Source organism: Neomonachus schauinslandi, chromosome 4 (assembly GCF_002201575.2).
Source record: "Neomonachus schauinslandi chromosome 4, ASM220157v2, whole genome shotgun sequence".
Classification (NCBI taxonomy): Eukaryota; Metazoa; Chordata; class Mammalia; order Carnivora; family Phocidae; genus Neomonachus; species Neomonachus schauinslandi.
Window position 1 is genome coordinate 95,164,554 of NC_058406.1, and position 24,047 is coordinate 95,188,600.

Sequence of the window (24,047 nt, forward strand, 5' to 3'; positions counted from 1 at the left end):
AAAATGAAAGCGCTAGGTGCTAGAGTCTCAAAAATCAGTAAAACTTTATTCGCTTCCATTCTTTCGCCATTAACAGAAAACTGGAGAAAGCAAAAATGTTTTGTGTTTACAAAGATAAACGGCCTCTTTACCCAGAGAAGATCAAAACCTCAAACGACAACGGGGAAGATAAAAGCGCCCTCCCCCACATCCCCTGAGCTGCCCTTGTCATCTTAGATAAAGCCTTCATGAAGTCCACTGGCCAGGGACCCTGGATGTGGCCAATTCAAGATGAGGGCCAAGAAATCAGACCAATCCGTTCCCGTGATATAAAGTTGAATAGAAGCTACACCAAGGGTCAAGTGCCTGTATTTCACAGGACACAGGAACCAGGCGGCTACTTATAAAAAAAACAAGATTCATTTCAGGCACAACTTTTTTATTTTTTTTGTTTGTTTTGTTTTTAAATCAGTAAAAGAAACTGGGTCCTAGAAGCTGCAGTTATCTAAGCAGCAGCAAGTTTGTGCATTCGTCTTTTTTTGTTTTGTTTTTCTTTAAATACGATTAAATTACCACACTGCTGGCACACCTCATTTGCATGAAATTCTGCACCATACATACTAATTGTAGTAAAATTACCCCCCTCCCCAATCCCAGGAAAAAAGAAACTACTCTGGAAGATAATTTTCACTGAAATCTAACCAAACTTCGTTAAGTGGACTGTGACAAGATTATAAATGATATGAAAAATAACATTTTAACATTTGGCCATCAACTTAAGGAAATGGTTTGCCTATACAAATTTTTATAATTTTTGTAATTTTAAATATATTCTACCTTCAAATGGTCCTCAGGATTAAAGCATAATGAACAAGAAAGAAAGGAAAAGAACGCAACTGAGTGCTAAGGCAGAACATCTTGCCAGATAGTAATGAAGGTAGAGTATATGCTAAATACCAAGTGCAGAATTTCATAGAGCCAACAAGATAACAGTCTATATTTTTCACTTACACAGGCGAAGTGGAGTTTGCAATTACCAGTTGCGTTAAATGCACCAAATAAAGCTCCTAAAATTGATACTATAAGGCGCCACCTTAAGTTTTCCAGGCTGCAACTGTGCATAATTTTAAAATGGTTTTCTTAAATTTATTTATTTTTTTAAACATAACACGAGGAAGGTGTTAAAACTGGTGTAATAGCTCAAGAGAATAAGTATTCCAGATTTTGGGAGGGATGAAGAGGGAGATATTCAGAACCCTTCACCAGAATCCCCCCAACTTGATCATAGTGGATTAATGATGTGCTTTGTGGATGTGGTTAGTCAAGGACACCAGCTTGACGGATCTTTCTTTCTGCACCAAATCCCTGAAAAGAAGTAAAACTGCAGTTAATTACTATAAAGGCATTACTTTCAATCATTGTAACCACCACCGTATTTCTTTCCCAGAGGAGGAAATTCATAGTAAGCCCTCCTGATCTACTACCTAAAATCTACCAAAAGATCAGGAAGACCAAGAAATGTGCTTCTTACTGTGAGCAACCATTATTGTTAGGGGCTGAACCAATGTGTAGGGAGTTTTAACTAACTATAAGCCTACTGAATGTTGAAAGAGAATCCTGAAGTTGCCTGCTTCATTAAGCTCTGAGCTATGCCGAAATAGGACCCTGAGTAGCATACTGGTCTGTCAGCTGTCCCTACCAACCCCAAAACCTTGTATGCTCTCATACCATTGAGTTATCTGGTCCCCTTGGTTGACGAAGAACCATTAGGCGAGGAGCACTGGCATCATCCAGGGTGATGTTCTTCAAGCGATTGACCAACCTATCAGGTCGTGGAGCTGCAACAGCCTTGGGGCCCTCGCTGTAATGAAGTCAAGAGGTGAGAAGAAACAACTCTTGGTGGGAAGAAAGCAAGTACCTGCAGAGGAGTAGGTTTTCTAACTACCCAAATGACTCAGTTTTAATGAGGGGACTCTTGCCTTATCTAGCCAGCTAGCTAGCAAGACAGGACAGACAAGTTTGTTTATGTTTTATTCCCAACTCAAGGTTTATTACTATGGAGGAACTGGAAGAATCATTTGGGTGAGGGTCATCCCTGGACTGGTCTGCAACTAGAAAAACCAGTTCCACAGACACATAAAATGAGGTAGTGGATGTGAAAAACCTTAGAAAAGTTAAATATGAAGAAATATTTCAAGAGACTCCCAGCTCCTTTCATGGTAATGTTACGGATTTAAAACCTTTAAAAAAGCAGAGACAGTATTGCTAAACTATAAATTAGAATTTTAAGCAGCATATAAATGGCTTAATGGAAGAAAAAGCTAAACAGAATCCTTTAAGAACAAGGACTACATTATCTTATTATAGTTAAGTTCTAATACATAGAAAGTACCCAATTAATATTTCATGGGGCCAGACTGAAAAGACTTTAAAATTTAGACAATGAAAAGACTCGAGGTAAAAAAAAGACACAGGAAGGATCAAGAAATAACCAGAAAGTGGCAGGATTAAAAAAAGCAGTGATGAAAAAGTGAAGAAGTGTGATAAACCAGAGTTTATGGAAGTTTAAAGACAGTCCAGGGAGTTTACCAGCCCAACAACAACAAACTCACCAGACTCGCCAAACATTACAAGCGCTGCACTTCCCAGTGCGCTGATTAAGAATCACTGAGAATTCCACCTCATCTCCAGCCTGCAGCTCAATGCCATCTTGAACTTCTTTCACATGGAAAAAGAGCTTCTTGCTATCTCCTACTTCATAGTTAATGAAGCCAAACTGGGGGAAGAGGGAAGGGGGGGAAAAAAAAAAAAAGGACACATTACAAGGGGGGAAAGTACCTCACTCTAAATGAAGCACAATGCCTGACTCTAACTAGAAGCTGATTTATAAAACATGGTATTAATGCTGATGCTCCAGTTTAGCTGCCTGTGCTAGAAAGTAAAAGCATATGGGTCCGAAAAACTTGTCAGGGAAGAAATCTATCTTTGAAATCACTGCTATTCAATCTATCATAGCCTGACTGAAACAAAGGTCGCTTTGTGTCTTCATATAGTATATGGAGCTTTTGAATTAAGTAAAAAATCATACTGAGATCTCAATATGAGGAATAGTTTTGTTTGCCCTAAATGTATTTTATGAACACTTTCACACATGCTTGCTTTCTTTGTGTGGCCTGCAAAAGCAGCTCTGAGCTAAAGTACACAAAATCTTACAGTCTTTCTATTCTGAAAAATCTCACTCCAAACTTATTTTCCCTGTCATGTAATGTTAGTTATCAGTAATACTCTTAACTTTCTTTTTGCTCGTATCACCATTTTCTTCATGTGGTTTTCTTCATATTTTTACAAGCTACCTCAAATCAGTGAAAAAGGGGTGGAGCAGAAATAAAAACCAAGGTGAATATTGATGGGTCTTCCTTGGCTGAAAAAATTTCAAGGTTTTGGTTAACACTTGTTTACCAACTCATAAAAGGATCAAGTTCAGATCCAGAGATACTACCACTTACCTGATCCTTCACACACTCCACTGTGGCCCTACGCAGGGGTGTGATGTTGTAGGCCATAGTCTGTGCATTTTGGCCCAAGACACATAACTGGAACTTGACACTCTCCCCTTTCTGCAGGCAATCCCCTTTGTTGGCCATCCCAACTATGCCAAATGGATAGACCTCACCTTTCATATCCCCTGTAAGGAGAAATTACGTACAAAGTCTAAAAACTAGTATTTCACAACAGTCCTATGCTGACGGTCCTAATAAATTTTTAAGTAAATTGCTAAAAATGTATTATGTTCCTAGATTTTTATACCTGAGAAATTCTACCATAAAGCTTCAATGAAATACTATCATGAAAACAAGTGAGAACTTGTAGTACTTCACTAGCTAACGAACAGTTTTATTTTTTTCAGTAATCTCTATACCCAATGTGGGGCTCAAATTCACTACCCTGAGATCAAGAGTCATATGCTCTTCAAACGGAGCTAGCCAGGTACCCCTAATAAAGTTTTAATTTTTTTTTTTTTAAGATTTTTTTTATTTATCCGACAGCGAGAGAGGGAACACAAGCGGGGGGAGTGGCAGAGGGAGAAGCAGGCTTCCCACCGAGCAGGGAGCCCTATGTGGGACTCGATCCCAGAACCCTGGGGATCATGACCTGAGCCGAAGGCAGACGCTTAACGACTGAGCCACCCAGGTGCCCCTCCCAATAAAGTTTTAAGCTACACTTACGAAATTAAAAATAACACTATCACTCACAACCTCATTACCTAAATATTTGGGTGTTTTAAGCAGAATGGGTTGCTAACATGATCCACTGGATTATCTTCTTCCCGAGTTCACAATGTGAGCCAACCAGTCAAAAATATTTGACCCACACCTAATTGGGCATTCAGTCAGGAACAGGCAAAAACAATGTGGATCAATTTCTTTGGCATTCTACATCTTTTCTTTGTTCTGACTGTGGCTCCCTCAAACCAACAGGTACTTGTCTCAGTTCAGAGCTCAGCATACTTTTTCTTAAAAAACAGTAAACATTTTGTTACAACTACTCAACTTTGCTGTTGTACTGAGAAAGCAACCAAAGACAATATATAAACGAATGGCTAGGACTGTTTCAAGAAAATTTTCTTTCAGAAACAAGCCACCATATTTTTGTAGAGCTCTTCCCTAGAGTAAAAAAGTTGGCTGGGGCGCCTGGGGGGGGGGGGCTCAGTCGGTTAAGCATCAACTCGATCTCAGCTCAGGTCTGGATCTCAGGGTCGTGAGTTCAAGCCCTGCATTGGGCTCCACGCTGGGTGTGTGGAACCTACTTAAATTTAAAAAATAAACGAACAAATAAGTAAGAAAAATTAAAAGAGTAAATAAAAAACGTTGGCTGGAGGTCAGTGCAGGCTAGGAATTAAAAACCATGCCAAAGGTTTAGCTGCTTATCAGTTCGCTTGGATGGTGAAGCCACCGAATCAACAAAAACGAAGAGAAAACCATCAGGTGGAAGAAGCAGCTTCAGAATTGGAAATGCTTTTAACAATTCTCTTCATTGATTATAGGGTAAGTGAAGGTTTTCTTTTCAAACATACAGGAACCACAAACTTTTGGATACACTTCCAACAGATAAAGTCATGCAGAAGGATTAGAGACAGCTGGTCTGATGTAGCTGTGTTAATACTAATAACTACCATTTATTAAACACTTATAGATTCATATTTAATCTTTCCAGAATCTTAGATTGAAGTTATTGTCCTCATTTTGAAGAAGAAACTGAGCTAGCAAAGATTTAAGTAATTTGTCTAAGATTCTATAGCTAGGAAGTGGAAGAGCTGGTGTTCAGATCTAGGCCTGCCCTACTTCAAAGTCCATGGTTTTATACAGAGTTGTTGTATTCCTGAATAAAAGAGCTGTTCTCACCAACAAGTAGGAAAATGTGACCTGTCTAGTCTCAGAAACCCCTAGGCTTATAGATTTCAGGCAAGTTTCCTTTTCCATAAAATCCTTGCTTTGGACTGTATCCTAGAGCCAATGTTGAAGAATAAGTGGATTGGGGATTGGGAAACAAAAAGAAGTGGCATGTTACAGAGGAGGAAGAAGAGCAATTCAGTAAGTTGCTCAGCCCTTTAGTTTTTAGGGCCCTTTTAGGAGTATGGTGTAATCATGGCATTGGTTTAAAATACTGATTTGCAAAAAAGGCCAGATTTGTATGGAGTGATTTAAAAACAAAACAAAAACAGTGTGTGTTTAATAACCACCACTGTTAGTAAAGGTGGGAAAGTAGAACAAAGTTTATTTTAAATATGAATTAGCTCTGAATTAACAAAAGAAGTGATTAAAATAAAAGATTGATTTGCTGTAAAATCTATTCCTATTTGGAGGGGTGTTGGTGTGGTGGGGGTGTGTGGGGGGGAGATGGTGGGAGGTACTTAGGAGTATGTAAAACAAACTCCTAAGGACCTCAGGTGGTAAAAGGAACATGTTATCAAGGTTCATTTCTTTCTCTCAAATTACCTGTTCTTCCCCACTTCATGCTCTTTGACTCTTACATGACACAAGATTTATTCTCTTTGTGAGCCAAGCTATCATCTTTGGTTGGAAACTCAAACCCTCTCATCAACCCCATCATTATGGTGACTTAGCTATACTAATTATCCAATGGTTCCTACTACCATTCCTATTGCATACTTATTTTATGCACAAAGTAGTCTTTTTTTTTAAGATTTGAGAGAGCCTGCGCACATGAGTGGGATGGGGAGAGGGAGAGAGCTCAAGCAGACTCCACACTGAGAGTGGAGCCTGACTCGGGGCTCGATCTCATGACCTGAGCCACCCAGGCACCCCCAAAGTTGTCTTTTGCTGGGGGTAAAGGGTGGCACCAGAACTCAGAGAATTATTGAAGATGGGGAGAAAAAAAGCATAAAATGAAAAATATAGAGCACTCTGGCCCAGAGACACACAGTAGGATCCACATGGAACCCTAGCTATTAAGGAATTTATACAGTACTTTTACAGAGAGCAGAAATGTTCACAGAAGTGAATGCTATTAAGAAAATCTGTTAATACTCACGTAAATAACGAGAATAATACAGGAAAACTATAAAATTGTACTAAACAGTCAATGTGAGTATCTGATTATCACACATTAGATGCCTATTGTTAGTGTGAGATTTTATTCTCAGTCTTCAATGTAACTCAGTTGCTCACCTATCAGTCATTTGTTCACAATATAAACCCAGGCTGATCTAATTTCTGAAGGATATAAAAATAAAATCCAAGAGATGGGGGTAGGGAAGAGTCACTTTTCCTTATTTCAGTTTTTAAGGAATCAAACAACAACTGCAACAACACCAACATATTTTAAAATGTTCCAAGTAGTCATGTGAAAGTTAAAACAAATTTCCAACAATCTGATAGGGATGCTCATACCTTCCTCCACAATCTCAATCATTCCTTGGTACTCAGTCTGTGTTGGATCCACACTCCTCAAGGGGCGAATGACTTTACCAGAGTAGATGGTGGGATCAGCTTCCTCAGTAATGCCATTCACTACAAAACAAAAGCATGTTATAACTCTTACTCAACAATTTTAACTCTATTCCAGAGGAAAAGAAGCAAAAATCATTGCAACAAATGTTAGTAGAGGGTTGACTGCTTGTCTGCTACTCTTGAAATATTTCTAAACTACTTTTAAAATAAAGAAAGTTAATTTGTTTAAGGAATTAGCAAGTATTTATATTTAAAACATGTCTTGTTCTCTTCATCTTTCTGGGTGACCAAATACTACTTTTAGCGGGTGCCTTCCCTGGTCTCTAAAATGGCAACCCCAACACTTATATACTTCCCTATATTTTAATCGTTTTTCTTTTTAAATGGGGGGGGGGGCGCAGAGGGAGAAGCAGGCTCCCCGTGGGGCAGGGAGCCTGATGCTGGACTCGATCCCAGAACCCTGTGATCATGACCTAAGCTGAAGGCAGAGGCTTGACCAACCGAGCCACCCAGGCGCCCCCTTTATTTTAATCTTAATAACATATATTACTATATTTCTAAACATACTACACACAATATTTTACTCATCTTGTTTGCCCGTGAATACATACAAACTAAAAAAACAAAACAAAACTCAACAAAGGCAGGGATTTGTCTGATTTCTTCACTGCTATATCCCTAGTACCTAAAACAGAGCATGCACTTAAGATATTTACTGGATTGAAATAAACATTCATGGCTGTCCTTTCCCTAGGTCTCACCAAGAAAAAGTGTTACTTGGGGAACTGAGATGAAAGCCAAAAGTTGCAGGTTTTGTAAAAGTCAGAGATCCTAAATAGCAACAATTTTCTCAAGTTCCCATTATTTTTCGTATTAGACTCCTTCTCCAAAACAGTCTCCTAGAGGAATGCCTCTCTCCCCATCCCCATGGATATTACATCTTGGAGTTATTTTTTAAGAAAGAGAGATTAAATTGAAAATAAGCATAAAGCCAATGACCTAAACCATCTATCTAGTGGTTCTCAAACTTGAGTATACATCAGAATTATCTAAAGTATTTATTAAAACAGATTGCCCGTCCTGACTTTAGTAGGTCTAGGATGGGGTCAGAGAACTTATTATTTCTAATAAGTGCTGCTGGATCATACCTGGGGGACCACTAATCTAGAATGATTGGGTTTTTGCTCCCTCTCGCATGCTACCCCTTATTTCGTACAAAAGCAGAGACTGAATAAGTAGAAATCACAATTCATTACCTGAGTGTGTTTTGTTCACTTTTTCTGCACTGACTTTGTTGCCTTTGCCTTTGGACAAGCTGTACTCGACCATGTCCCCCAGTTCCAAGCTATCAACATCACCAGAGAACTCACTGGGAAGAAAGGAAACATTTGAATGAGCAATCACCACAATTATCAAGAGGAGCAAATAAATTTTATTTCTTCTATAACAACATTCATGGTGTGCTTACTTATGCTGGATACTGTATTAAGCACATTATAGGCACTGACTCATTTAATCCTCAGAAACAACCCATTAAGAGGTTACCATTATCCCTAGCTTCAAGACAATGAAACTAAGATACCAGGAGGTTAATTAGGTGGCAGAGTCTGGATTTAAACCTGAACCGTCTAAAAGTCCACACCCTTAACTAACACTATGCTATATTAGAACACCAAATCAAATGTACAAATCTCTGGTAGCAACATATGTAACAGTGTTCTTTCACTGAAGCAGAAAAGTTCTTGTCCAATGTTCAAAGCAGGTACAGGCCTTTATCTTTTGGCCACATGTTCTCTATACAGACAATTAACTTTTGTTTATACACTGCCATAATTTTACCAATATGTAATTTGGAAGTAAAAAATATATAACCACCCAATACTAAATGTTTTGGACTCCCAAACCAAAGAACGGATAGTAAGCTCTAAGTTCTACAAGGCATTCCTCACCTGTAATGGAAAAAGATTTCCTTATCATGATTGGCTGTTTCAATAAATCCAAAATTATCCTTCAGAGTTGCCACATAACCCAAGAGCCTCTTGGAGTTGGAATTACGACCTAAAAGTCGCACACAAGTTGCAATCTGTTGTCCAGGCCTCTGTTTGTCACTAATACTAAATTCAACCTGTGAAAAATAAGGATGTTCATTAATACCATGTCTTTTCCACACCAAGCTCTTTACCTCAGGACCTATTAACTTCCTCAGACCATGCTTTCCATTCCAAATATCCTTTGTGTTAAATACTCTGATGGAATACATTTTCACCAAAACTAACACTTCTATGTCTCATTCCACTTTTCATAAGGGATCAAGTTTTGTTCTCCAGTGTGTATTTATTCCTTATAGATTCTCAATTTCTCTAAAGCAGGGCTATCAGAAAACCAGACAATGTTAAGTATGAGAAAAATGCATTGCAATATAAAATCTATGGTGTGATTTTACTTTGATAATGTTTTGCGGTGGCTGTTTTAGCTTGTAATATTATTACTTTTATCTAAGTTAATTGACTTAGGCATATCTTAGCTAGTGTTTAAATACTGACTTCTCAAAAAGCTTTAACAAAGGGCTTCCTAGACCCTGTTCTAATTGAATAAGCTGCTTTTAAATGGGAAGATGTTCCTGTATTAACCTCATAAGCACAAAGCAATTTTAGCAAAATTTGATAAAATTAAAAAGAAACCATTGTGCAAGACTTTTAATTAAGATGACAACCTTTAACCCTCCTCTCAAATAAACAGAATTATCTTGCCTTATCTCCTATTTGAGGAGAAGTAGATCCTTCCACATCCTTGGCTTGAAAAGCAATAGTCAATTTCACCCCACAATCATCATAAGCAATAACACCATCCTCAGCCTCCTAAAAAAGAGAAGTCAACCACACTCAAAATCTCAGCATTTGATTTTGCTCTCAACTCTAACCCATTAACCTCAATATCCAGTCATTATCTGACAACATACTCCAGAGCAAGTATAGGAAATAGAGATAAGACAATCCCTGCTCACGAAGAGCCCAGTTTAGCAGAGAACACAGATTCATAAACAAGTGTAATACACTATTATAAATAAGCACAATGACAGAAGGACTCACTAGGGTCCAGTGTTGGCCAAGAAGAAAAAAACAACAAAAGGGCAGAAAAGCCTCATACAAAGGCTATCTTGATCAAATCAGTTTTGCCAGAGCCATTTGGGAAGCAGGGCTTGCAAGAGCTAAATACCATTAAAAATAATCCCCACTGGTTTTCTTTTGTTTTTATTATTTTTAACAGCAGCACTGGGGAAATTCCTACTATGGGCCAGGCCCTGTGAGAGCTTTTTCAATTAAATAGGAGACTGATTTTTTGTTTAAAAACTTAAGCTCAGAGGTGAAGTGATTTCCTAAGCTACAAAATAAATGGTAAACAAGATGCTATTCTACTCTTGGGACGCCTGGGTGGCTCAGTCAGTTAAGCGTCTGCTTTCAGCTCAGGTCATGATCCCAGGGTCCTTGGACCAAGCCGCATCGGCTCCCTGCTCAGCAGGGAGTCCACTTCTCCCTCTCCCTCCACCCCCCACCCCACCCCTCACCCCCGGTGCTAACAATTAAAAAAAAAAAAAAAGATGCCATTCCACTCTTACAGACTCCTAATTATTTCTAAAATTACATTACCTTCTCTCTGGTCTATATTCATGATCTCTGTCCTCTGCTTCAAGGACTATCTAAATGTCCTATTAGGCCTCTTCATCTTTTGCCTTTCTCCACCCCCATCTAGGGTTCATACTATTGCCATTTCTTCCTGAAGTACATTCCTGATGACACTTTCCAAAAGAAATCTTCTGAGTACAGAACAATGTCTAAAGTCTTTAGAATAGTGATCAAACCTTCTTAATCTAGCTGTATCCTGATTTTTCACCCTTATTTCCCTTATTGGGCCCCACCAAAGAAAAACCCTATCTTCCTGTTTAATACTTAGTGCTTTCTAAAGAAACCCTGAATTTTTATCTGTACCTCTATTCTGTGAGGAATGTCCTTTCCTCATTTATCTCTACCTATTAAATGTCAGTGCCTTAGTGAAACCATCCCAGACTCCCCCCAGTTTAGAATTCATTTTTGCCACAGCACTCTTATTGACCTTTTATGGCAACATTTTATATTTTGTATAAATTACCTGCTTCTATACAACTCTCAATTTATTATTTGAGAGCAAAAGCCATGTTAGACTAGACAGCTTTATATCTCTATTCAGTGAACTAGTCAATAAATGGAGTTCCAATGTGTGAACTGAGTCTACCAAAATTTGAAAGTTTTAAACTGCTTTGGAGACAAGTACTATCATTTTAGATGAGCGATTCTCAACCGGGAGTGGTTCTGGGACATCTGGCAGTATCTGACAACACTTTTGGCTGTCATAAAGGGGGAGAAGAAAGATAATGGTCTCTTGTGGGAAAAGCCCAGGGATGCTGCAAAACAGCCAACAATGCACACAACAGCCACCCACCCCCACACAAGTCAATAATGCTGAGATTAAAAAACCTTTTAGATTAGCTCACCACTGTTAATATTACAGAGAATTCCAAAAGAGATAATACTTAACTCCGTTATTGTGTGGACAGTGGTTTCCTTGAAGCAGAAGACTAATAAAGAGCTACATATATCACGGGCACCTGGGTGGCTTAGTTAGTTAAGCATCTGACTCTTGATTTCAGCTCAGGTCATGATCTCAGGTTCTGAGATTGAGCCCTGCATCAGGTTCCATGCTCAACTCCAAGTCTGCTTCTTTTCCCTCTCCCTTGGCCCCTTTCACTCCCCCTCCCCATGCACCTCTCTCTAAAATAAATAAACCTTAAAACAAAACAAAACAAAACTACACAAATCATCTTGATCCTGTAAAACTTACCTTTTCTTTGCCTTTATTTGGGCTAGTGGTTTTAGGGTTGGAGAAAGTGGCTTCTTTTTCTACAGTGCCCAGAAAACGATGATCTGAATGGGAGTGGAATGAAACCGTGCCCTTGGGAAGCTTTTTAATCCTAATAGCATGATTTCTTTGGGCAGAGAGCATATCCTACAAATGATAAACAAAAGTAACTTTAAACTGAAAAAGGAAGCACCAAAAAACCATCCCATTCTTTTCTCAAAAACTACTCACAGGAACCACAGTAAACTCTACTTCATCTGCAATATGGAGCTGGTTCCCATCCAGAATTTCACTGAAGTGGAAGAACATACGAGCATCACGATCCACACACTTGATGAAACCAAAACCATCTCTCATGGCAGCAATTACACCCTGAAATCCAGATAGTATTTTCACTGACTGTGAAGCTTGTCAAGAAAACAACACTCAACTTTGGAAGCATCAAGTTGAATTCATTAGGAATTCTCTGTATTAAGACCCAAATTCTGTATCTACATTTTAATTTCTCCATTTAAATACAAACTCATTGCTTTCAGTCTTTCAGTAAATTAACCTCTAAGCAATTGTGTGAGATGCTACTCCTTGGCCGGTATGCATAGAAAAAACTATCGCACTGCAAAGTAAACATGCACACGATGTATTCCTTTTAATTCTCAAATCTGTGAACTTGGTATTATTACCCTATTTTGCAAGATGAGGAAATTGAGGACGAAGGAGGTTAAGCAGTTTGTCCAAAGCACACAGCTAATTAACTGGTAGAATCGAAGATTCCAAATAAGACCCAAGCTTTATGACAACATCCAGAAATTTTAAAAAGCTGTACACTAATACTTCAAATACTTCCAAAGTCAACTAAAAGCAACTTTTTAGTCTCTATCTTAAAAAATTTTATGTGAGTTTAGGTACAGCAAAGGCTTAAGATTTACGTCTAAAGAATAAATATAGGAAGTCCTTTTCTTATTTCTCACCTCCCCCCCTTACTAAATTATCAGCTCTGTGAGGGGATTATATCCAGAGTTAACTGGCACACGGCAGGTACTCAAATGCTTACTGAAACAATTATTATCAACCTACCAATGACTTGTATATTGCATTCTGATTTACATCATTACTGATGATGATTCTACAACCAGTTCTGAATATAGCATAAACAATATCCTGACATTTAATCCTTGCTATATCTTAATGGCAGCCAAGCTACTCTATGATGTAGTCCATACTGTCAAGCAAAATAGATGCTACCTGAGAAGTTCTTAAAAAAATCATTCATTTGGTTCTCAAAATTTTTAAAGTTAAACGCACATTGCAAGTGTCAAATAAGATCAGATCTCCAGAAGTAAAGGTTAAAAGTTCCAAGAAACTTAAATTTCCATTGAATGTACCCAGTTCCACTGACAGCACTGAGATATATACAACACGTTATGACCCCCAAGAGAACTAACTATGAATTACCTCTGAGAAAGTTAATTTATGAAAACCAAGCTTGTAAAATACATTTGGAAACAATTCTGGTATATGTCATTCCTGGATTTATATCCACTAAAAAGAATTTGCAAAGCCCCAAAAACCCAAAACCTATTTAACTTTGTTTTATTCAGTGTTTACTAAATATTTTATGGAACAGTTTGGGAAAATCTACTTTCTACAATGATAGACTTGAATTTTCTCAGTCCAGAGAATCACTGACTCTCAAAAGATCTTAGAAATCATCCTGTACACGTTTCCTTTTCTAAAACTTTTTCAGGGGCACCTTGGTGTCTCAGTTGGTTAAGCGACTGCCTTCGGCTCAGGTCATGATCCTGGAGTCCCGGATCGAGTCCCGCATCAGGCTCCCTTCCTGCTCAGCAGGGAGGCTGCTTCTCCCTCTAACCCTACCCCCCTCTCATGCTCTCAAAAAAAAAAAAAAAAAAACTTAAATAAAAAAATAAAACTTTTTCACATCTACTCCAAGATAACTGGCAGAGTCAGATATCAAACCCAGACTGACTCAAACATCTGTGTTCTTAATCACTTAACAAGGTAACTGCCCAATGTCATCATTACCTTACAAACTTCTCAGTACAGCATTACAAATTTGAATATACCACTGACCCCATATTGAACACAAGTATCAAATAATATCCAACACTTACCATCTCTCTGGCTTCATTAGTGAACTGAAATGTATTTGATAGAACTTCTATGTTGGTTGCTCGTTCTAATTTGTCACGTCGGTCTGTTGAAATATTAAACCTAACATGGTCGCCTTCCAGCAGGGTCACCTTGGATTTTGTATCTTTGTCTCCAAAGGGAAGTTCTTTAGGAATCACAAAATCAACTTTGATGCGTCCTGGCAATGGGTCATTCTGATGAGAAGGAAAAACTATTTTAGCTGGAGATTTCTCATCCTTCCTAGTTCTAAGTCAAACAAGAAGAACACACAGCAAACCCATGTTATTTATAATAAACAGTTCCCTACAGGGAAAAAAGATGTTGATAACGTAAGTCCAATTTGAAAGCTGTGTTCTATGGTCACATGATGTGATCAATCATAAAATCACAACACTGCAGTTAAGAACCTCCACTCTGACACAGAGATATTTTATTTAAGGAAAAGAATTTCAAGTCTTTTATGTTTCACATTTCTTTAGCAATGACACCACTAGTCTCCCCTCCTCACCTTACCTCCCACACAAATGAAACAAATGCGGGGGATGGGGCTAGGAGAGAACCCCAATAAACGCACACCCAAACTGGTTTTCCCCCAATTTAACCAGCAGTTTTGTCCCTTTCTCCTTATCACCCAGTAAAAAATAAAACATATTCGTGGATACATCACTGGTTTCTCATTTAGTTTAATGATATATATATATAAATAGTCAATTGTTCCATTATCATAAAATTACATTAATCAAGTAAAATTTCTGTATACCAAATTATTCTACTACTGATGAGACAAAAGAAAACTCTCTTGAAAAAGACTACTTACCTGGTTTTTACTGGGTACTTTTGGGATTACTTTGGTTACAGTTCCTTCAAAATGTTCAATGCTGATATCTTCAAAAATGACTGTTCCTTGAGGCAATAGTTTGACATCTGTTGCAACTTCTTTACCCTAAATCACAAAAGGGGGGGAATCATTTCATTTTAAGTGTTTTCTAAAAATTTAATTCATTTGATCTTAAAAGAAGGCCAAAGATCAAGTTAGTCAACTATCTTACATTTCTGTCCTTGATTGTGAATTCCACGTCATCTCCAGGCTGTAAGGTTTCTAAGTCACCCTTAAATTCACTATAGTGAAAGAATATCTCTTTTACAATATCACCTCTTTCAATAAAGCCAAATGCCTCCTAAAGACAAACAAGCAAAACCCAAAAAATAATAGGAACATTAGGTACTATTAAGTGTACATACTTACGATTACAATTTGCAATCAATAAGCCTTTTCATAAAATTATACTGTACCAGAAATAATATATTTGGTTAGGTCTAATATTAGCAATTATCAGTTACATGGCCCATTTTAAAGAACATAATGAATTAGTAACCAAGGAATTTTAAGGAATTTCTTATGATGTTAACAGTGAAATATTTTTAAAGGGAAGATAAAGAGAAAAAACAAAAGGTTCTTGGGTACTAAAAGTAGTCAAAGAAAAAAACCTGAAGTTTCTCATATTTGATGACACTTACCTTCATGGCACAAACTACTCCCTGATAGCGGGCTTGTTTCTTTTTCAACAGCATAATGTTACGAGCACTTACAGCACCAGTACTAGAAAGGAATAATTGGGTGGGGAGGAGGAGGGGGGGGAATCGAAGAGGGGTGAAAAATGCATTGGTTTGGTTAGGTATGATGAGTCCAGAGAAACAAACTAGTTTTCTGAGGCCTCAAGAATTTTATGTCAACATGAAGAGCAAATGTAGTTTACGGCACATGATCCTTTTCATATGCAAAGGATTTTTGCTCCAATTCCCTAGCCTTCTAAATTGGACACACACATATGTGCCATTTTCCTCTTAGACTCTTAAAAGAATATCATGGACACTCTATGCTTTTCTATTGCAATGAAAGAAATTCACAAGTTGAATGCAACCAAAGATGGGGAATCTAAAGTTTTAGGAAGGTCATTTCTTGGATAAACATTTGAGTCGATATTATATGCTACAAACAAAGGTACTGGGGATACAGAGATGAATAAGAGGTGGTCTCTGTTTTCAACGAGTGCTGAATTTAGTAGCTATCCCATCAATTATTTCTGATTAAACAGCCATAAAAGAAAGCTAAGTAAATGCAGTGATTAAAGGAGAAATTTTCGACACTCTAAAAATGACATTCACCCTCAATGAAAACCAATTAGGCACCACATATTACCCTGTCCCCATCTTTGAGCAGCAACAATGTGAATCTGACTTCATTTTAAAGATGGTACAGACTGTTGGTGTAGTTGTTTTAAGAAAAGCTGCAGACTAAGCAATTACTTCCCTTAATTTTTCATGGACAAACTATAACCCAATTGTGCTTTTTATTTCAAAAATTAATAGGATAATGAAGGCACTGGAAAAATCCTACTTGCCTTTGCAACTTACTACAGTGAAAGGCTTTAGAGCCAGACTGGGGTTTAAATATCTGCTATTTCAAAGCTCTATGACTTCAGGCAAGTCACTTTAACTTTATGAGAACATACCTCAATTTTACAGATGACATCAGGTGAAGCTGTTCTCAGGATTAACAACTATACATAAAGTATTTAGTACAAGTGCTTGACACACACACAAACTTAATAAAGGTTAAATAAAGCCTTTTTGGGGCGCCTGGGTGGCTCAGTTGGTTAAGCGACTGCCTTCGGCTCAAGTCATGATCCTGGAGTCCCTGGATCGGGTCCTGCATCGGGCTTCCTGCTCGGCAGGGAGTCTGCTTCTCCCTCTGACCCTCCCCTCTCTCATGTGCTCTCTCTCATTCTCTCTCTCTCAAATAAATAAAAATCTTTAAACAAAACAAAACAAAACAAAAAAGCCCTTTCACTGGCTCCACCTTTAAACTCAAGCCCTATCCCTGCGCTTCCTGAGATCAGATTGAGGCCTTTAGACTGGAACTATTAATATACCGACCAACTCAATGAGTCCTTTTATTTTTTAAAGACTGATTTATTTATTTATTATAAAGAGACACCGTACGCACAAGAGAGCACGTGCGAGGTGGGGAGGGGCAGAGGGAGAGGGAGAGGAGCAGGCCCCCAGCTGGGCACGGTGCCTGACATGGAGCCTGATGCGGGCCCAGACCCTCTGATCATGACCTGAGCTGAAATCAAGAGTCCAACACTTAACCAACTGGGCCACCCAGGCGCCCCTCCATCTGATTCCTTAAAATGAAGACTAAAGTCTTACAAGAGGTAAGGTTCAGGGCTAATAATTCTATACATGCTCTTGGGACTTTGCTTTCTCTGTGCTGTTGCAAAGTGCATTCCGAGCATTTTTTCCAACTTCCTACTTTTAACTTCCTTCTGTAGTCTTATAAAAATAATTATCCCTGGACTTTAACTATACTTTCCTTAAACTGCTTATGCTGATGAATTTCACAGCTGTATATCCTGTCTATTACTAGCTTGTTTCAGACTTATACATACAACTACATGTTCAGTAGCTTCACCCAGATATACCCAGACACCTGAAATTCAAAATGCCAAAATAAGTAGAATTCTCCCACACTTAATACTTTCTTCTGTATCTTCTTAGTCTGGTTAATAAGATCACTATCTGCCCAGTAGCCAGTGAAGTGGCATTTGGGACTCCCCTCTCATTAATTCCAATATCCCCCTCTACCTAATCAATCACAAAACTTGATTCTATCTTCTCAGTGTGGCTTGATTTCCCCACCTGACCACCCCTGGCCTAACCATATTAGTATATTAGATCTTCATCTTGCATATTAACTCTCATGTCACTGCCTGGAGTACCCCTACTCTCCAAATGTCTATCATCTCCATGACTTTCAATGATCTAAACTGATCACACCTCCATCCCTGCTCCCACCCACTTAAAATCCTTCAGAGTCCTAGGACTATGGGATAAAGCTCAAACTTCATCCTCCTAAGATCTAGTCAATTCAATCAACTCAAACTTTTGGCCATTTCCTCAAAATGATACTTCTACTCAGGATGCTTTTTCACCCCCCCTCATCTTCCTAGTGACTTTACACCCTTCCCTCAAAACTTCTGACTTCTGGAACAGCTCTTTGAAAGCTCTGACCATATTTTAATTATATTCCTATTTTTGACATCTGCACAGCACCCATCATAGAATAGACCCTCAAATGCTTAATGAAGTTTAAAATAGCATGAAAATTATCATTAAAATTATCTACAAGTTAGGTTTTTAACTCATTTCAAATTTCTTCTTATTGGAGGGGGTGGACAAAAAAACAAAAACAAAAAACCCCAACTTAGGTAGAAAAAAGAACTTACTGTTTATTGTTATCAATTACAAAGTTTATTTTATCTCCAGTTTCCAGCTGAACATTCCCTTCGACATCTTCAGGGGTGTAAGTCAGATAAAACACTTCCTGTGAATTAATAAGCTATTATTACTATATTGGCAGGATGCACAGAGTTCTCTGTATACTGTGATTTACTTCATTAAATAAAGCTCAAACTGGCATTTTAAGCCAAATTTCTTAAAAATGCTTTATAACAAGTACATCATTTTATTCATATAAACACACACTTCCCCTCCATGATGCTGATGACTTCTGCGAGTCCACAGCTGAGCAGCAATCCAACTTCAAAAAGCTTACACACGTGGAAGCATTTGCCCAGAGACTGTAGTTACATTTCAAAAAAACAATTTTTATGTAAGGCATTCCAAACAAAAAAGATGGAGTTAGTGCTTAAAAAGAACCAGAAAAAAAGATCCCCTCCCACAACCCCCAAAAAAGCGAGTAAAAGGAACATTTTACCTTAATGTTCTAACTAAGGTCACACTTGGGCAAGCTAAGACACTTGGAAGTCCTAAGGATTTTTTCTTTTTAAAGTTTTTTATTATGCTGCACTCGAAAGCCTCTTAGAAACCAAATTTAAAAGTGAATTTATCAACTGCAGCTTACGTTTTCTATTTTGAATTTTAAAGTACGCTTATAGATCACATGGTGGATCAGGCAAAGGTTTAAGAAAAATACACAAGTTTACCCCATTACGTTCGTAGCATACACTCCCTGTTGGACTCTGACCCGGGGCAGCTGGAGATTTACTCTCTAAGTTGTGAGGAACAGCGCACACAACCTACCAGTCAAAAAAAAAAAAATTTCCATTGCTAATCATTTCAGGAGCAGCACTGTGCAATATTAACTGAATTTTAATATCCTCTATACTATACATAGGGATGCATTTTAATATGATCCACAAGAGGATGTCATGCTGCCAAGTTTCAAACTTACAGTACGTAAACTGACTGTAAGTACAGACTTAGGGTTATATATAAAAACCCAAATTGAGTCTTGACCATATTTTATATTCAGGTCAAGAAATGCCAGTGCTTCTGATAGAATTTTAAAATAATAATCTTTATATACTATAGCTCTCTTGCGTGCAAACTGAGGAGATGGGGAGAATCTTCCTTTTCTAATGTGAAAGATATGCAAATGCAGGGCCCTAAGAAGACACAAAGCATCAAAGCCACTAACTTGTCCATTCATTCGTTCTTCAGGGAGGATTTCTGGTTTTATCTTCACCAGTTTAACAGCAATGGGTTTCCCAGTCCGCCGGTCAGATGATACTTCAAATTCAACATCGTCTAAAATAAAGTAAGTATTGTATTTGTTGGACTAATTTTGACAAAACGGTACCTCACTTTCAAGCCAAACTTAACGTGGTATTTGAGTTGCTGTAGACCGGTGATTTCTCAAAGTGTGGTTCCTGGACCAGCATCAGCAGCATCACCTGAGAGCTTAGAAGAAATGCAAATTCCTGGGCCCCACTCCAGACCCACTGAAAGACAAACTCTAGGCACCAGGTACAGCAATTTGTGTTTAAACAAGCCTTCCAGGTTATTCTGATACATACTAATGCTTCAGAACCACTGCTTTAGACTAAGATAGGAATACCTTAGTCTTAATTTTCACAGCATTTACATACACTGCAAATGAGGCAATATAAAGATCATGACTTTTGGCAAGTTTTCTTTTTTCTTAAGCTTCTCTGTACCTCAGGTTTCCTCATCCAAAAAAACAAGGATTAACCAAAATAATGCTCTTGTAGGGTTTAGAGTATTAAGTATGCAAATACTCATGTTAACTATTGTTCTGACTTTCTCCCCAAAGATATTTTAAAAAACATACATTGAGACCTTATAATTTCAGTCTTCTACTAACCCATACATTTTCTATGTGAAAGTGATTTCTATGGTGTAAGCCAAGATGAATAGTCCAAGTGGTGACATTTTTTTTTCAGGTACTACCAAAAATATTACCTGGTAAAACAGTCAAAACTAGTATTATAAAAGTTTAATATTTTCATTGGCTTAAAATCTAATATATAACTAAAGTCATGAATATAGAGAAAAATAATTAGATCTTCCAAGTATCTATTTAAAAAAATATTTAAAAAAAATTCAATCTATCTTTAAGTCAATGAGTCTTTCATCCCCCAAAAGACACCACACCACAGTAGAAACCAGGATTCTGCTGGTTTATGGAGCCACAAGTCTGTAACTGGGCCAATTAAAAGGCCAAAAATATAACACTGTCTTGAGCAAGTTGACATGCAAGAGAGATGTGTGATGAATTATTTTAAAAAGGATAATCAATGACAGATTACCTCCTACTTTTAAGTCCTGCAGGTTGCCATTATACTGTGAACAGTGGAAGAAAAGTCTAGCTTGACGTTCTGAACACTGAATAAATCCGTAAGAGGTTAGCAGTTTTTCAATAACCCCAGTTTCACGCAGTGCTGCTGAAGTACCATTAGGGTACCCATTGTGTCCATTGTTATGGAGAAGGTTTGGATCAAAGCTCATCTGTTTTAAAAAGAAAAAGAACTTAATATATTCAGATCTGGACATTATCTTCATAGCATCCTAAGTCTGATTAACAAATCACTAAATTTTTAATGTAAAAAAGCAAAGAAAATTAAGTAAAGGGAAGTTTTTGGGGTTTTATTACTGAAATATTAATTTAGCTAATAAAACATTTCAGAAGACATAATTTCATTTATTTTAAGGAACTGCCCCAATTTATGGTAGAATTTTCACTTATCAGCAAAAAGCAACTACGTAAGTAAAAGCTGCTTTTATGTTAACTTTAAATTACTAAAACAATAATTTCAGAGACAGGTAAGGGATATCCAAGGGATGGCAACCCAAACTACCAGAACACTTCCTTAAGAAGTTAAAATCGACTTTGAAACTTAAATAGAAACCTTAATACTATTTGGTAAGCCATGCATCCGAAAGCAATTATTTAAATTAGTAGAGATGAAAACAAAAGAAACTTTGTATGCAATACTTAAACTAGAAAATATCAGAGTGATGCATACTTAGATTTTTCAATGGAAAACAAGCCAAAACAGTGAGTTGGAAAACAGGATTTTTCTAAGACAAAACTCCAAGACAACAAAAGCTCTTCAAATCTAAAAATTTTTAATCATTTCACAGTATATTTAAAGAAATCTTTTCATCCATTTCAGACACTGATGAAATCTCTAAATACTGCCATTTGCTTCTATCACATAAAGCAAAATAAAAGTCTTTACTGAAAACTGCTATTTAAATACAATGCAGTGGAACCTGTTTACATCATCAAATACTGTATCACATTCGATATTTCATTCTGCATTGAGTAAAATTATAAAAACAAATTATTTCATTAATGTAAGTGATGAATTAAAGAGGACAAAATCCCTAGCAAAGGTTAGGTCTGTAACTAATTTACTATGACAGAAACATACCCACATCATTACTAGTTTTAGACCCTTTCATTGAAAATTTGACTTATTAATAAACATTTTAAGTGTGAATTTGGCATTATTAATAAAAATATTTGTCACTAGGAAAAAAAATGACAAATTCTAAAATAATAAACCCAAGTATGAGTGTTAAACAGTGTATAAGATGGCCAAATCAAAGCCATCCAATCTGTAGGTGGTTAAGCTCTAGTTCTTTCATGTTAGACATCGCTCTGTTTACCATGTATTAACTAATTTTTACAAAGCCCGAGAAAGTAATATTATCACCATTTTATACCAATGAGGTAACAGACACAGAAAGGTTAAATGACCTGCCAAAGTGAAATGGTAGAGGATTCAAACTAAGAAGACCTACCTCTACAATCTGACTCTAAACTAGGGCTTCCCAAACTTCAACTACCTGGCAATCTGGTTAAAATACAAAATACTATATTAGTGGGGGCAGGAGTTTTGAGATTCTCTACTTCTCACAAGCTCCCAAGGTAATACCAATGCTTTAGATTTTTGGACTCATTTTGAGTAGCAAGACCCTAAACTACTAAATTTATCTTTTCTGATTCAAGATGAAGGAAATGCCTAGGGAAGTTAGAAAGTGAGTTTGCAGGTTATTTCAACCGAAGTGAGTGGCCCTCTTAAGTCATGCTCTGAACACAAAGCAAAATAAGCTGGGACGACTGTTTTCCTGACTTACGGATCTTTGATACGTGGGGGTCCTCTTTTGTTTTTTAGTCCCAGATGAGGTAGAAGATGAAGATAAAGGTAAAGAATGTGAAGGAGGGGCTGCAGGAGGGGGATGAGGATCTGATGATGATACAGTAAAAGTGTTCTCCATCTCAAACAGCTGTGATAACATAGCACAATGTTTGTAACTATGATCAAGAACAATTTAACACACACTTCAATTTCTTTATCTTTTCAGATTTACAAGTAGGTTACTTCAGCAAAATATAATTCATTCAATTTCTATTGACGAAAGAAATTATGGCGTTAACATTAAAAGGTCAAGCTGAAATGTATTTTTAAAAATCCTTTTACAATCCCAAATCCACAACATTTACAATTTTTTAAATGCCATCAGGATTCCCTGGTGGTTGCTACAGTGATACAATTCAGCCCAATTTCTTCTCAGTGTCTCACAACTTTACAAATAATCCAAAATTCTCTATCAACTTGTCTCCCCAGAGTACACACAAGATAATCCAATGGGGTATGGGAAGAAAATATTACAACTATATATTTTGTCCAGAGATAAAACAGCTTTTATAAATATCATGTACTTTCAGAGAGGACTCACTGAGTTGGTACGTTAGATCACATCACATTTCACACACATTACTTAGGTGTTCTGAGGGAAGGGTGAGGAAGAAGTTGACAAGTGAAGTCCTCACTAATTAATTTACTTTCAGCATATTACAGTTCATATTTGCCCAATTAAGTGGACAAATTTAGCTATCTAGTTTAAACTGCCCTCAAAAACAGACAAATGGTTGAAAAAGACTGCTGCAGAAGAATCTTAGAAGATAATGCTAAATAAGGCAAACACATGCAAAGAAAATGGGACCTGACACTTCTCATCCTAGTTCTAGTTCTTTGACCTCCAAATTCTAACATAAAATGACCATTTAATAAGATTTGACAAGTCTGCCAAAACGCTAATGTCAAGACTATGTACAGACTTATACTAGAAGCAGTAAAACATACTACACTTATACTGTTCCTCCCATAATAATTCATGATGGCATAAAGTTTTTAAACACTTAAAAACTAAGCATTTAGACAATATTTTTAGTGAGAGTGGAAAGCTTCTGCACTGTTAACAGGTAAACTATTTTTATAATATTGCTTATTTCATCTTCATCTTATTTTTAACACTAGATTTTACAACACAAACATAGCATAATCACATGATTTCTGAGTATATACGCATATGCACATTGACTGTACATGCTATTACATTTATTAACACTTTGATGAAATTAATTTGAAGAAGACTATTCTATTCTAGGTCCAAGGTATGTCATGACTTTCAAGCTGAGCTTCTCTCATATTTGGACCATAGTTCCTATTACCATAGAGGTAAGAACATAATACTGTGCTTTGTAACACATAGACCATGAAGTCACAAAAACCTCAAGTCTCCAGTCCTACCACATATTCCTGCAGACATGAGGTGAGACTCTTGTTTTTCTAAGGGAAAATGAAACAGAATTACAAGGAATTAAAGCTATGCTTTCCTTCTAAGATTAAATTGTTTCCCAACAAAGGTTCTGGA

At 37.2% G+C, this 24,047-nt stretch overlaps 1 protein-coding gene across 4 annotated transcripts in view; it reads right to left on the reverse strand.

Annotated features, from left to right (window-relative positions):
- Window positions 1-20: 20 nt before the first annotated feature.
- CSDE1 (cold shock domain containing E1) overlaps window positions 21-24,047 on the reverse strand; it is a 39,600-nt gene continuing 15,573 nt past the window's right edge. The window contains exons 1-19 of one of the 4 annotated variants that reach the window (XM_044914591.1): window positions 22,467-22,607; window positions 20,630-20,828; window positions 19,498-19,607; window positions 19,004-19,096; window positions 18,284-18,381; window positions 15,513-15,594; window positions 15,044-15,172; window positions 14,812-14,937; window positions 13,976-14,188; window positions 12,075-12,215; window positions 11,826-11,990; window positions 9,701-9,808; window positions 8,900-9,075; window positions 8,207-8,319; window positions 6,891-7,010; window positions 3,486-3,664; window positions 2,592-2,755; window positions 1,708-1,840; window positions 21-1,344 (exon numbers count right to left, since the gene is read on the reverse strand). In XM_044914591.1, coding sequence (XP_044770526.1) covers window positions 1,297-1,344; window positions 1,708-1,840; window positions 2,592-2,755; window positions 3,486-3,664; window positions 6,891-7,010; window positions 8,207-8,319; window positions 8,900-9,075; window positions 9,701-9,808; window positions 11,826-11,990; window positions 12,075-12,215; window positions 13,976-14,188; window positions 14,812-14,937; window positions 15,044-15,172; window positions 15,513-15,594; window positions 18,284-18,381; window positions 19,004-19,096; window positions 19,498-19,607; window positions 20,630-20,828; window positions 22,467-22,607 — 2,538 coding nt within the window. In that variant the 3' untranslated portion in view covers window positions 21-1,296. Of the gene's footprint in view, window positions 1,345-1,707; window positions 1,841-2,591; window positions 2,756-3,485; window positions 3,665-6,890; window positions 7,011-8,206; window positions 8,320-8,899; window positions 9,076-9,700; window positions 9,809-11,825; window positions 11,991-12,074; window positions 12,216-13,975; window positions 14,189-14,811; window positions 14,938-15,043; window positions 15,173-15,512; window positions 15,595-18,283; window positions 18,382-19,003; window positions 19,097-19,497; window positions 19,608-20,629; window positions 20,829-22,466; window positions 22,608-24,047 lie in introns of those variants that run through there. The other 3 variants (XM_021690148.1, XM_044914592.1, XM_021690149.1) reach the window with 3 other exon arrangements.